Below are 15,540 nucleotides of genomic sequence, written 5' to 3'. Positions count from 1 at the left end.
GCATTTCTTGAGTGTTCAATGGTAGGCTTTGGGACGCTGGTAGCAAAAGACATACCGGGCATTTTTCAAGGTATTGCGCGTGTTTAGCACTATGCACGCACAAAAATCGGGCGTGGGCCAAAATAACCTCTGGCTCTTTTAGGGTTAAATTGTTAGTGAATTAGGAAAGCACATGTGGATGGTATCATGGAGCTATCAAACAGAGCCAACACGTTCTATTTAGAATTCGCCTATTTTATTATCGGGGACATTTGGGGTTAAGAATATAAGAAGTGTTGACCCTTGTGAGCACACGTTCCCGCTTACTGTTCCTCCGTTATTCATCCTAATATAAACAAGGTTGATAAGCATTGTACTATTATGCACTGTGCAGACAAGGCTTAGGATCAAGGGGTTGTGGGGAGAAAGCAAGAATCCATTGCTTGTAGATGAAAGTGGACTTCCAAGATCCGGACACACGTCCTGTCTTGGATTGCGACGGGTTAAAGCTGGCTGTGGTTTACATATGACCTTGACTGTGAAAAATCAAAGTACGGAATTTGATCTCAGAGTTGAACTTGAAGGACTGCTGAGTATAGGGCAAACTACTAAAACTGAATTAAAATGCCATGCACGTATTTCAGGATTCATACTAGAGATTTTATTTGACTTAAATACGAAAAAGTATAACCCAAGTTTGGGATCAATGAAAATACTCTTCAGCGGAAGATATTAAAATTAACGCGATTCCATCCATCACCTCACTTCGGCCCGGCAACATGAACGTTATTTACAGAGACGTGAATTCATGGTACATGTATCTATCGAAGATATAAAAATAAATATTAGCTTGTGGTTATAATACTCAAAGGATCCACTGTCAAAGCTGAATGACATGTAGTAGGCCCTAGAGTTTGACCGGGGTTGAAAACAACTCTTTCAGGGATTTCAATTTTTCACCAAATATACTGAGTGTTTATAATACTTTGTCAAAATGATGGTCAAAGATAATGTTAAACCTGAAATACTGCAGACATGTAAAAAAATCACATCCTTGATAACTGCACAGGCCTCAAAATATTTTCAATGGTACCCTTTTGAGATGTTTCATATTTAAGAACCTCTTTTCAATTGATATTGTTAATACAGTTTGGTAATGTGCTTGTTTACTGATACAAAAAGTTATAGAAACTATAGGAGCTGGAATACATTTATGTTTGTTTGCCTCACATACACTTGCGTAATCTAGTGTGCAAAATGCTTCAAAATAAATGTATGGTAATTACTTTTTAAACCTTTCTGAGCTTACACGAGCCTCATATTTATGACGAGTTGAGTAACTGTATTATATGAGTTAAATATCAATTTTACATGCATGGAAATTTTGAGGAAAAGCCTGAGCTGAGTCTACAAACATTCAAGTTTGTAAATGCCTGCTTCTGTTACAGATTAGAAAACTATACCAGAGTATTATTCAATGTAAGGGTGTGTCCAGAACCAAATGGGGGGGGGTATTGCTTTGTTGTCGGAGGGAAACCCCCAAATTTTCAAACTGTCTTTATGTAACCTTTCTCAGAGGTGAGGCTGAATTAGGGGGCTTTTAACACACGTTAAGATGGGAAGTGAAAACCCCCCCCCCACCCCAGATAGTTTGTATTGGGTGGGGTCATGTAATACTTTTCTGCACAAGAGATCAGTATGTGTAGAATGCGAAGCTGTAATTTACATCTATAGTTAATGCGCTATGGTAAGGTAAATGTGAGTTTCTCGCTCCCATAACACAGCCAGTTTGTTTCATTTTTACAATTCTGATAGTCACTGCTCTGGGTAAATTTATATGAAACAGATATGGCAACATACCTCAGTAACAATCAATTACATCAATTTTTTTCATTTGCAAGTTGAAACCTGTTCATGAAAGACTCCATTTCTGAAAGACTTTAATAGAAAGACGTTTGATCTATTCATAACAATTTGTAAGGATAAATAAATTATTAATTTGATCTTCCTGCTAAGTGGGCATAAAAATATGTTCAATGGAGTCAGAACCAGCAAAAACAAACATTTGAATATTTTCTTCAGTACTGATGAGTTCTGTACAAACATTTACCATAAATGCATGTATTGCTTAGAATGCAAAGCATGTATGTGTGATTGCTGATAGCAAAAATATCAATTTTTAACCCCTTCAGTCTGATTTAAAGTATATTTATTGTGCTCAACCATGATTGAAGTTGTAAACACTGAATTCTTGTCTTACATACGATGTCAGTGCAAGGAAACACCCAACTTACAATCTCTAAGACTTTCTTTTAATAGTAATAATTTTTCTATACTAATGTCACAATAATGTTGAAATTTATTGTCAAAGATCATAGATTGATTAAATGAGGGAAGACACTTTCTTCTACTTACAACAGAAACTGATATCCTTGGTTAATTTAGTAAGCATGTTCATAGTATGAAGTCATGTGAAACCTTTCTGTTGTGACCCTCGTGCTTCATCAAGCTCATCAACAAAAAACTTAATGATTAAAATCCTTATGTATATAAGCTACTATCACTTATTTGTACTAGTGTGTCCAAGGACTATTTGCATTGCCTTATACTAACAGAGCAGTCAACGAATCAAAGTTGAAACTGCTCCTCTAAAGTACCTTACAATCAAGATGGCAATGGACTGTGACCTCTACTCTTGGCACTTGCCCCACGAGACACTGGATCCATAGTCTTCATCAGGTACTTCTCCTCCTCTGTGTACATAGCTGCATCTGGCCGGAAGTCCACGGTGTAGTCCAGCGAGCGTATGGAGTCGGGCACAACATCTTCCCTCCGTCCCTCCTCATTCCACTGGTGCAGGTCGGGCCGCATGCTGTTACTGAGTTTCCTCTGGCGACCCTCTGACATGTTTTGCGAGAGCGTGTCCACTTTGAGTGTCCCAAAGGCCTCGGCCACGGGCGCGTAGATGGCCGTGCGCCGCTTCTCATGGACCTTGGACATGCGCTGGCGGCGTTCCTCACGGTTGTTCTCCACAAGTTCCTTGTGAGTCGATACTATCTCACTGTTTGGAGGTAGCAGTGGTTGCAGAATAGAGAATGGGGGGGGGGGTGTTTTAGGGGGAGGGGCGGGGATGGGAGTGCACACCAGTGGATGAGGTTGAATTGAATGTATTATCAAAGTGAGAGAGAAGTTGATGGTGGGAAATGGTGCAGAATGAGTTAAAAAGACAGGTGCCAACAGCAATTAACCAATACGGAGAGAGATGAAGGACACAATAGGAAACAATGTGATATAAGAATTACAGTAAATTTAAGGAGATGGTAAATGCATTGCATGACAATGAAAAAGTTAAATGCCAGTTGGATATGGGAAATTGACCCAAAACCATTCGGACAGAACACATGTAAAGTATGATAACAGCACAAAAAGGTGAGTTTACAAGTAAAAGTTTCAACAAGTTGAAAGACAAACGAAGATAATGACAGGAGATGAAATTGGGAGGAAAAAGAAGCAAATTCATTTTATTAGATTAAAAAACACTCTCACGATTTTGCAAGATGACAAAGTAAATGCATGATCGACCCCCTATTAGGAATCACTAATCACAAACTATTAGGATCACTAAATTTTGAATACTTAGAAGATTGGGCAAATGGCAAACCTTTAGAAGCAAAAAAATATAAAAGCAAAACATTTAGAAATTACTAATAAATAATTCCTTACTCTGAAAAACACCTTTAAAGCAAATCTATTATAAACACAACACTTCAAAACTTAGGAATACAGTCTTTGGTTTTATTTCAAGCATCAAGATCTATTTTCATGTAATGCCTAAATGTTAAGAACAAAAACGAAACTGCTACAATCCTCTGCCTGACTAGAATATTCCTGAAAGAAAAGTTTGAGGAGATAAAGAGACCTAATGTTTTTATCCTAGCATAAAGCCACTTTCAAAAAGGTTCTACTAGAATCCAACTGTCCTGGCCTCACTAAATTCTGTGTTTTTAAACTTCACAATGTTACATACAACATTCGAATTTGGGCACATAACAATGTACATGCACACCTTCCTGTATGGCCTAAGATTGAAATCTATGGAGAAATATGCCGAGTGACATGAGCAGTTACATATGATATATGTACCGCACACTTTGATTCCTAAGCATGACTAAACCACTGACGCATCGACTGTGCCTTAAAAAGTGCCAGACATGGATATTCCAGAATCCAAAGTCAATGTGATCCTGAGCATGTGGCAATCCTCTCACACTCTGCCTGGTGTCTAGCCTGATTTGCCTCTATCGCTAGCCTGACTTTCCCTGCTCCTTAGCTAGGCAGTTCAAAACCTGTCATCTCTGCTATCCACCTGAATCATGCACAAGCACAGGACGTTAGTGTAAAACAAATAAGACATAATGTCGGGAAACTGAAAAAGATGCTCTCTGCCGTGAATTCTAGGGTCTTACCTGTAATCAATCTCCCCGTTACCATCACGGTCAAGTGTAGCAACCAGCCTGTCAATCTGTCTTGGTGTGAGTGGAATGTTGGATCCCTGGAAAGAGAAAAGAACATCACTCAAATTCTTTTTTAAGCATTCAAAATTTTGGCTTGGTTACACAAAACCTGTGGCACAAGACTGGTTTGACATACGCTCCACTGCTGAAATGCCAGTAGCCAGTAAGGCATTAGTCTGCTGAATAACTTGGTGGCATACTGAGGGCCATTCATGACAACCTGTGGCCCTTCTGGGATGGGGGGGGGGACATACGCCTCATTACCATTAAGGGAAACAACCCCCTCCACAGACTAGCTAAACCATGAGTACTGGTTCCCTCCTGGTTCATACACTTGCCACATCAATCCTTCAATACCCAGATGAGTTTATTCACATACCAAGATACCATTCTTGAACTCATCCCGTGTGACGGTCAGGCTATTGTCTTTATCATAGGCCTTGAACAAGTCCCATATCCTCAGGTTGTTCTTCTCAATGTGCTGCACCAGTAGCTTTAAGGGATCAGCCTCTTTCTCTGGGGGCTTCTCAAACTGTCCAATTGCACCCTTGAAGAAAACCAGGAAGTTGGTCCGGCCTTGTTTGATCTCCTCTAGAAGGTCGACAAAATCTTTGTTCACGACAATGTCCTGTAAATGCCAACGCCAAAGTTTGCAAAGCTGTGTCATTGCATCAACAAGAGAACATTCAAACATGATCAGATAAAGAACTGGATCCACATGTCTTGGATTCAAAAGTTGATACAAACAAAAAGCTCATTAACAAGAGCAGCAGACATTACCTACCCGTTTTGTTTACACAGGATACAGAACCTGTTACCTTACAGGGTCAGTGTCTGTAGTCAACTTCCAGACTTTAGTTGGGCAATCAAAAACTAATTAAGCTAATGTGGCAGCTAATTTCTAATGTAAACAATCTGGCCTGATTCAATCAATTAACTCCAGGGGTCTATGGCCAGACAGGAGGTTCAAACTTTTATGAGTCTGCAGTCTTGCTGGCTAACTGGGGGCCTCACATTAATAAATGACAGGCTCTCTGCTGCCTACTAAAATGGGAAAGGGCCATAAAAACAGCTTCAGCCTGGTTGCAGCAACGTACCATTCCGCTAGTGTGTTTTCAATGGTAATCTGCCAAACACAAATACTTTGTCCAAATAGGAAAAGCAGGGTTTCCATTGTAACTGTTATGTAATGGATATTACCTGTTTATCCCTGAGTGCTCTTTGCAAACTAATCTGCCTTACAGCTTTTGTTTTTCCTGCTGGTAAATTGCTTCTAAGTATCATAATGATAATTTAACAGTGAGATGTTAATAAATGAAATCTATATTAAAATACAAGAGAAAATTAAAGAAAGATTCTTTCACATCTGTGTCGTTCATACTTAAACTTTTCCTCCCGTGCACATTTAATGTTTGTGGAGCATATATCACAGATGGACAGATGGAGGTAAAACTCAGTATAGATAATCCATCAGATGTGCTTTTCTAAAGGTTATCTTTATACCAGTGCTGAAGGGCCCATCATCCCAAATGGTCAATGAAACAAAGTAATGTTACTTACAGTGAGATCTAACTCATCCAGCGCCGAGTTGGAATTGTTTTTGATGGCCATCAGTAGAGCCATAGCTCCCGCAGCAGTAATGGGATTCATTCCCAGCTGCACAAATGTTTTTTTTCATTAATAACAAGAACTTATGTAGTATTCACAGAATAATAGTCGTTGATGAAACTCTCAAATTGCAAGAAAGCTTGTACTACTAGATCAATACGGCAACCAGGCTCAGAAGCCATTAAGAGGCACCATGCATGCTCGGTTGCAGGTGATGCAAGCCAAAGGTATCTTTATCCAATCACGTGTGTCAATTTCACAATTCTCCATTTTGAAATATTTTCAACAGTGGGCTTACTTCAATAAAATCGAATTTGAATCTATTTGCCATGCATTCCTGATAGGGCAGAAATATAGCGGATTATTTCAACAATTCTCCTGCCTAGGGACACAAACATCAGTATTCCCAAACAAGCTTATGACCGTATTTTGGAGACATCTTGCTTTAACAATTTTCTCTCAGGGTACTTTGAAGAAAAACAATTTAGACACACCACTCACCTTGAGTATCTGTAAAGAGTCATTGACTTCTATGCCTTTGGACAGGAGTAGAGCTCCTTCGTCTGCTATTCTGTTGTTGCTCAAATCCAACCACTGCAGTGTGCTGTTAAACTTAAGTGCTTCAGCCATGGCTAGAGATCCGTCATTGGCAAAGCCATTCCATGACACATCAAGCTTCTTGATGGATAGATTTTCCTGAAAATTTCAAAGTTTTTACTGATGCTGACAATGGAGAATGGAAGCTGACTCCTGATTTGAATAGCGTAACAAGAGAAATGGTGATATGTGCGCCTAAAACCTGATTCATAGCTTCTCACAAGTAGGCAGTAAGGAAGCTATTCAAATATAACTGAATGCATCCAGTACATATATAAATCTAGAAGGATCAGTATCTGGTTTGATAATGGGTACACTGGACTCTCCTTCAGCAAAATCCAAAGGCAAGCAGGAACTCTTCCACTTACTGCCATGCCTCTGCATATTGATATTGCACCATTCCTTCTGAGATGATTCCAGCTCAAGTTGAGTACACTTATGGATTCAGCGGCAGCTAAACGGAAAAAGGTACAAACAGGGTAAATGCAAGTTATGCATCAGTTAGTGGAACAGAAAACAGTTGAACCTTCCCACTTTGAGATAGGAGGTTAAAGCAGAAAACAAGGCCGAGTAAATTCATTGGCAACAGGGGAAGAAATATTAACAGCACTTTCTATCGGGGTCTGCTGTATTGACTGCCTCACATGCAAAATTCCACATTGTATGAAGCCACCAATGAAAAAAGGGGCACGATGATGAACATCAACAAATGTTTGTATTTTTTTTACCCTAGGAAGCAACTGTTCTGTTTCCCACAGTGTAAAAATCTTTTGCCCAAGACTCATTTCAAAGGTACATCAGTTTAACACTCGTATGTGAAGTCGCTGTATGAAAAATGAGATTTCTCAAAATACAAATAGCTTTTTATTGTCATTTACCTTTTGGTATTTACACGGAGCATTTATGTATAACCAATGCACTGTGTGGATGACCGCTTTTCTGGCCCATTCATATTGATGGGGCTGTTATTGCTGGGTACAAAGGCTGTGGTCAGACGGCAGTCAATTAAAGTTAATCATTAACTCCATGACATGATTTACACCTCCGCCTGTTGAGTGTTTACTGTAGCCAACGGTGGTTCGTAAATATGCAAGGCATTCTTTATGTTCAGAATACTACACAAAGTGAATTGCAGACTTCCACTTTGAGTCTCTGATTAGTGTTTGCATAGCGAAATCAACTTGACTTTTTTAAGTGGTATGGATCAATCAATATTGTTCATTTTAATACTGCATGCTCTGATAGATGTATAGAGGGCCAAAACAACTCTGTTCTGATGGTAAATATTACACCTAGTATCATAACAAATGTGTGGAGTTTTATTTCAGTTTGATTACAATAAAAATACTGCAAGTTTTTTTTATTTATTCTTGTAAGAAATATTTTTGTAAGAAAAAAATTAATCCTTTCAATTTTATAAAAGCTACATATTACTCCCAATTTTTTTTACATTAATATACATAACTTCAAATATCAAAATACCTTGCCATGTTGGATCATGTTGGACTAACAAAATGAATTAACCATCTCATTGTAATTTTCTAGCTCAAGGTGAAATGCAATGCTTTTGGCGGCCACAAATAAAGACTCAATAATGGACAAATGCTGCTTCATCTTGGTCTTACCAATGCCTTGGCCTAAGATCTCTCCACCAATCTCTGCAAACTCATTATGGCTCAGATCCAACTCCTTAAGTCTGTAGTTAATCTGTCAGGGAAAATGGGAAGGAAGAGAATCAGAAGCCAATATCCAAAAGTCCTTCTATGTCAACTTCATCAGAAAAATGGTTGGGACTACAAGAAACCAATTCTGACAGGTTTTAACTTCATATGTTAATGACAAAATGACCATTCGGAATCCTAGTGCATAAATTATTTAGATCTTCTATCTCCTGTGTAAATTATTCATATTTGAGTTTTTAAGGGGAGGATTTTTCTCTTCATAATTTTCTTAATGTCCTTTTCCAAGGTGTTTTGATTTTATACCTTCATAGCATCCGCAAATGGTTGGGCATCACGATCCTTGAAGTCATTTCCTATACAGAAATAGAATCCATGAAAGTTGACAGTTAAATGTTTAAAGAATTTTTACAGCAGTTTACTGATAAGCATTTCAACTGTTAGTAGCTTTGGGCAGTCTTCCACACACACTGAACATGATTCCTGGTAGGTTGAGCCTCTAGGCATTAGAAAATTAAAATTGAATTAATGAAAATTAAACATTACAAAATGTTACATTTCGTACCTGCAACACTGACTTTCCTGATGCTTGTGTTATCATTAAGCATCTCTCCTACGACCTTAGCCCCTTTCGAACGCATCTTGTTTCCTGCCAAATTCTACAACAAAATTCATCAAACAGAATAGTAAAGCGTACATGTACACTGGAACGCAGAACTTATCAACGTAAACATTCTCTTCTCACCAAAAATCCTACAAAATTTCGGTAGATTGCTTGTGACTTACCAGATCACTGATATAGCAATTTTCTTTCATCATTTCGGCTATGTAGCCTGCCCCCTCACCTTCTATCCAATTGTCTTCAAGATCAAGGGTTAAAACTGATGTATTTGTCTAGTATTCAAAGAAAAATGAACAAAACTGTCGCTAAAACAAAAACAAACAAAAGAAATTAAATCACCCATACCTACTCAACTAAAGGCAATAAGCAGTGCTCTGAAAAAATACAAAAAGAAAACCTGATGCTGTAAAATGGTTAAACGTGTCAATGTAGATGGGGAACTATTATAATGTAAATCCAATGAAATTTGTTAATGTCTCTCACCAGGGTTGTTTTATTTTAGCAGACAGCAGAATCTCTTTGACAAAGATCAACTTTTGGCTACTTACAACCAGCGGGATAGCAATTGCTTTCGCCCCTAAGGGGCCGAGGCCGTGGTGTTTCATGCTGATCTTGTTGGTGGTTATGTGACGAAGGAAGTGAGACACTGGGACCACCCCTATCTCCTTGCAGGCCTGGGTGTAGGCCCGTCTCCCTGTGGCATCATAGGATTCCTTGGAGTCTTCTGTTGATAGAGAAATAGCCAGTGGAGAGCAACATTGGCCGTAACCGTAATTAACGACTATTTAACAGATTCACTGATTCAGGGTAGAAACCACTTTTACATATCACACAGCTGGTATTTACTCTTTTCCACAAATTTATAGTTCATGAATCAAATTCAAAATATTTTTGTTGACAGAAAAAGCATGGCAAGTTGTATTATTATGCCAATAACACCCAAATATTCATAATTTGTTTTGAAAATGTGTAATAAAAGTGTTTTTCAATAAAACAAAAACATGTTTAAATACTAGCTTGTGACAGTCATTGTTCAAGAGAAATTCTACACATCTCACAATATTTTAACAGCTTTTAACAATATCCCACTGACCCAGAATTTGCATACTTCTGCCAGGAAAATAATACTCTCCTAGAGTCCAATGGAAACAGCATTATAAACCTTACTTTTTTGGCAGAACGGGCATGGAAAGCATTTCCCAGTTCAACTCACATCCTTAACTAACCCAAATTAATTACTCTTTAAATAAGTACAACCAATGTATATTCTTCTTTCTTTACAATGTTTCATTAATTTCAAGCAACATTTTGGCACTTGACAAATACACCATTGATAAAGACACCCCGCTAGTCCCCAATTAGTTGGGACGGGCCCAACAATAGTTGGGGCAAGTGAGACTACTTCATAGGGGAATGTGTAAACATCAATTCATGAGCTGAAGCTTGGCCAGGTCCAGTCCTAGTCACAGAAGTAACAATACTTCAAAGATACTGCTGTGACCGTTCCCCACTCTTGCATCAAGAATATGCTGTGTTTTGCACAAGTGTCATAAACCTCCAGTCCAGGGGACAATTCCATTTAAACTTTTCCTTTCTTTACGATTCAATACAGTTGGCTTTTAAAGTGTTTATCAGCTGCACTGATTTATGCATTGGCTGCCAAGATACAAGCCAAGTACTCCATTCATTCTGAGGAGCGTGCTCAAAGGGAACCTGCTTTTTACCAGTTAATACATCAAGGATGCGACTTCAGGCTTCAAGGACCCACCTGTGCATTTGTTAAGGCCAACAATAGTCCCATGATACAAGAAAACCAGACTTGGCCAACAAATAGTCTGGGGGGTAAACAAGCTAGAAAGAGCACAATGTGCATGGTGGCCTGGTGTATCTTCCTGTACTTGTCTTACTGTGTCTGTGTCCTCCGAAACAATTTTCCTCTGTTCCGGATACATTTTTTTTCAAAGGTTAACCCTAACAGTCCTCAATCCTTCACCTGTTGGAGGACTGAGGACTGTTAGGGTTAATCAAGTTAGACCTTGCATATTTCATTACACAGAAACAGGCAGTAAACCTAGCTTGAGGTTTCCAGAACATGATTAGCATTAACATGGAATAATTATATGGTAAACTGATCTAGGCATACAAAAGTTTCATCAAGGTTGAAGTGAAGTTATGTGACTATGAGGAACATCCGAATGTACACAATCATGCTCCTTGCTAACGAAATGTACTCAAATCAGGCTTTAAATATGTGCATCGAAACGTGGAACATATTCTGCCCTGGTAGGTTTTTTAATTTCATTTTTAGATTTATCCTAGTCTTTATTGGGCCTGTGCAGACCACTGGAGGCTTAACCTCCTGTAGCCTACCTTCTATTTCCAAATCGGTGTCCCACCCACTGTCCGACTCCTCGTCTGATACACCTTCGTGGATCACTTTGATGTTCACCGGGGTATTGTATCTCTCCGACAACTCCTGTGAACCGGGCCGGGACTTCTGGTCTTCCCCGTCATCGCCGACAGCAGAGCCCGGTGGCGTGCCCCGACCGTTCTCTGTGACGCTGGATGACATGTGGACTGCCGACAGGGGCGGTCCGTTGGCCGACGAACGCGTCGATCTTCCGTCGGCTTTGGCGGAGCTGCCGGTCGATGTCACCCCAGCCGGTGTTGTTGTCCCGTTGCCGGTGGTAATGTAGTCTGTCGTAGCACCACCTTCGTCCTGGACGTGTACACAGAAGGACGGAAAAGGTACAGTGATAAAGTTTGGACTTTGTAGCGCAACCCCGCTTTCACAAAGACTGAATGAAATATGAGCGCATTTGTGTTGGGACGTGTTGGGATAGTTCATTTCACAATCAGTCTGCGATGGTGGCCTTAGCAACGTTGTCATTCTAGCGGAACTGCAGAATAAATTTTTGTTGTGATCGAATGTAGGCTACGCATGCTTGGGTTTGGATGTAATCATGGGAGCACACTAGCACGTACTACGGGAGCTGAGGTGCTGGTAGGGGCCTACTGACGGCATTTCTAACTTTTGGAGAGCGCTTTACGTTTTCATCTTTATTTAATTATTAGTAGTTGATTTATCAATAAAAATAATTACAAGCAATTTTCAAACAGTTTCTATCCAGTTTACATTTTAGTCTAAACTTACTTGATTTTACGTTTACTCTTTAGGGGCGCTTTAAAATCTTGGGCCGTATGTAAATAGGTATTGGCTACGATTTCACTTCGGGTATCTTACAAGCACCAAAGGAATATCCACTTGTTCCGGTCACGTATACATGTAGGCTTCAAGCATTTAAGAAAATAAATAAATAAATACATAATAAGAAAAATAAAAGTAAAGTAGTACGTGGCACACACTTAAATGGTACTCTGCTATTTTTGGTAGCACAGTAAGCTGGCAGTCACTTGCAAGGCATTGCGATGTCATAGACCTACTGGACGAAAGGAAAATCGATGCAGGCCTGTGCCCAAGCAGTGAATCAAACAAGAAATAAAGAGCCATTCTTCAAAAGTTTGACTGGTATCGATTTCCAATATCGATCACAGATGTAAATCCCACTGATTGTCGTTTAACACTTAACAACTTCACATAGCTCATGTGTCCCACCGTTAATTCCTCATCAAGCGAGAACACCCCACCACTCAATATGGTTTCCTTCGAAGCACGCGCATCATGAGCGACGGTCAGCCTTCCCAAATGGCTTTATTTCGAGTAATAATCGGCATTCCGTGTTACTGTATCCGATCCCTTCCAAATACATCTATGGTTAGGCAAAAATTTGCTTTCCTTTTAATTTTGTCTGCGAAACATTCTTACAGTGCATGGCCTTTTTGAGCCGTTCCTAGCAAGTATCACCCTCCAGTCAGATCGGGTTCAAGAAAGGCGTTCATCTTCATGGTCTGAAAGTTGCCAATTCCAATGAGGGAAAGTTGAACGTGCTCCCGACTGACGAGTTTATTTCTGAACAGAGACAAAGTAATGCAAAGACGAAAACACTGCAGAGACCCAACGCAGGTATTGAATTCAACACCTGACCAGCACACCTGTAGCACCTGCCTGCCTCTTCAAGGTGTCACCTTGTCACACTCGAGTTCAGGGGGGTGAGACTTTTCGACTTGAATTTGCCACCACAGTCCACTAGTGTGACAGGCCAAGTGAATTCGATTATAAAGGAGTTCCTATCCCCGCCCAGTCTACTACACTTGTGAACGCTCAATTCACAACAGGCTACTGAAGAGAAAGTCTAGGCCTATCCAAATAAGAAATAATTTCAACACTCTGATTATCCTTTCTTAATCGTTCATTTCTCAAACAAGATATAATATCACAGCAACATCAATTTAAATTTGTCGTTGGGGGTTATTTCACTATTTACGGCTCCAAAAAAAATCAAGAAATCAAGTGAAAGCTTTGCTGAATATCAGAATAACTCACAACATGGGCAAGGACATGACAGCGCGGAATAGAATGCCAGGCCCTGAGTATGAGTACCGTAGACTACGGAACAGGCCATCCTACGGTTCTACGATGTCGGACTTGGAAAGGATAGAACTCGACCGCAAGTAAACCACCTTTTCACGTCACGCTAGTGTAATTCGTCTCCAATCCTTTTTGCATGTGTACAGACAGAACTACACTGCAGTGCACGAATAGCATTGCTTACCTTTTCGGCATTCACACCAGTGTGTGAATTTTGCCCGTCTTCGTCCATGGTTCACTAAACTTTCGAAACAATGGTTACTGTATTCACGATATTTATCGATTCCCAAGTATAAATCCTCGAAGAACAACTGGAAGCGAGAAGAAACGACTGATTCTTCCGAATCCCGTAGATCTTGTTTGCTTTTTTCGATTGTGAAAAGCACTGGTACTCAAGGCCACCCTGTGAATGGGGCACCGAACAAAACAGTGTTTAGACAAGCGTTCCGCTTCGAAGAACACGACGGCACGCACGCGATACGGTCTCAGCGTCCCGTCACCATAACAACGCCATTAAAAGCAACTGCAGGACGTGCAGGAGGGTGGCATGAATGGGAACACCAAAAAGTCCAAATATAGAAATTGACTTTTTTGATCATGTGCCGCAAGCCATTTGGCATGGCCCAACTGAATATCATTTGAGCACAATTGAAGGCCCGAAATATTGATAGATTGAAGGCTTTTGCAAATCCTGAATAATCAAATCACAAAGAATCCAACGGGTTACAGAGTGACGTAATGGGTTGATTCGGTTCAATTTCATGCTAAAGGAAGAGGGTAATTGGTAAAATGTACAATGTTGTGAAAATTGTCATTCATTTTTCCATCATAACATTGTACATTTTAAGAGTCGAGTGTGTTCTCAGCTCTATGGTTGGACCCACCATATTCACGTAAAGTGGTTGGAACAAGCATGGAACAAGTAGGCTCTGCGGGTTGAATGTACATGATGTCAGCCTGTGAACCGATAAAGTGGAATTATTACACGTCTAGTCATCGCAAAACATGTAGGCTAGTATTTTATGTAATGCACGAACCAGTATGGGGTACAGTCCACTAGTTCAAGCCCAAAATCAGCACTGTCCAGGGCCCAATAACATGCATACCAACATCGCTGAAATTTCTGGAACACAAATTAGATTATTTTCTGGTCCCTAATGTTTCAATTTCTTTTCAGTTTTTGGTGGGTTAACCAATTACATTTTTAATTATTCCCACAAAACAAAATCATCCCCCGAAAAGTGATTTTTCCGAAGTCTCATTGCGGCCATTTTTCAAGTTGCAACCCTCAACTTCACTTTAAAAAAATGTCAACCGATTTTTTTTTCAGCCATTCTGCTTTCAATGACCCAGGGAGTTGATCCTGGCAACGAATTACATGGTCTCACCATTTTGGGGACCAAACAACTTCCTTTTTCAAAAGATACTGTGGGGCACTTTTAATGCTCATAAGATGGCCAGAAATTCTGACTTGAATTAGTAGACTGCACCCTCAGGGCAATTTTAGTTTCCCACTTACTGGCTTAATAGAAGTAGAAATGTTGCAAAATACGCAGCACCATTATTTCGTTATTTCATAATCAACCATCCTTCAACGTAAGATTGAGCTACATGTACTTGCTTTTGCGGTTCCGCGAACAGGTGCTCCAGCCTCTCGAATAGCCATAGTTGTAGGGTCCGTAATAGTCCGTTTCTTGAATTCTATTATAATTGCGGGATTCAAACCTTTAACTTAGTGAAGAAAGTGTTTTCACGGCTGAGACATTAAAACTAACAGTTCAATATTTCATTAACAAAATGTTAAAATAATTTTAAAAACTGTACGACGGGAATTTACAATACTTTTGAATCGGAAAAGTATGCATTTTCAAGGGTCGTGTAAAATGTGATATTTTCATCACAATTCAGATACAGTTATGGCCTTAGACATTGCCCCATGAGGATCCTATCCCACATCGAAATGGCCTCAAGGCATTCCTTTTGTCTAGAAAAGTTATCATCCCTTAAAAAAACACGCGTTTCCTTGGGCCTCATGTGTACACGCACGGGGCT

At 39.8% G+C, this 15,540-nt stretch overlaps 1 protein-coding gene across 3 annotated transcripts; it reads right to left on the bottom strand.

Moving 5' to 3' along the window:
• Nucleotides 1–617: 617 nt before the first annotated feature.
• Nucleotides 618–13,926, bottom strand: LOC110985978 (uncharacterized). 3 transcript variants are annotated; one of them, XM_022247523.2, is made up of 14 exons: nucleotides 13,673–13,926; nucleotides 12,826–12,969; nucleotides 11,370–11,718; nucleotides 9,548–9,723; nucleotides 9,164–9,271; nucleotides 8,943–9,036; nucleotides 8,684–8,733; nucleotides 8,324–8,405; nucleotides 7,067–7,152; nucleotides 6,603–6,797; nucleotides 6,054–6,149; nucleotides 4,873–5,121; nucleotides 4,446–4,531; nucleotides 618–3,040 (listed from the first exon to the last, which is right to left on the bottom strand). In XM_022247523.2, the coding sequence occupies exons 3-14, from the start codon at nucleotides 11,569–11,571 to the stop codon at nucleotides 2,644–2,646; spliced, it is 1,821 nt and encodes a 606-aa protein (XP_022103215.2). In that variant the 5' UTR covers nucleotides 11,572–11,718; nucleotides 12,826–12,969; nucleotides 13,673–13,926; the 3' UTR covers nucleotides 618–2,643. The 3 variants fall into 3 exon arrangements, with proteins under 3 accessions (XP_022103215.2, XP_022103214.2, XP_022103216.1); XM_022247522.2 differs by lacking the exon at nucleotides 12,826–12,969; XM_022247524.2 differs by lacking the exons at nucleotides 618–3,040; nucleotides 12,826–12,969 and adding an exon at nucleotides 3,474–4,345.
• Nucleotides 13,927–15,540: the final 1,614 nt, after the last annotated feature.

The sequence above is a fragment of the Acanthaster planci genome, linkage group LG01, assembly GCF_054643075.1.
Source record: "Acanthaster planci isolate LZ-2023a linkage group LG01, COTS_SCS, whole genome shotgun sequence".
In the NCBI taxonomy this organism is placed as follows: domain Eukaryota; kingdom Metazoa; phylum Echinodermata; class Asteroidea; order Valvatida; family Acanthasteridae; genus Acanthaster; species Acanthaster planci.
The sequence above is the reverse complement of the archived record's forward strand: the minus strand, read 5'-3'. Positions and strand labels throughout refer to the sequence as shown.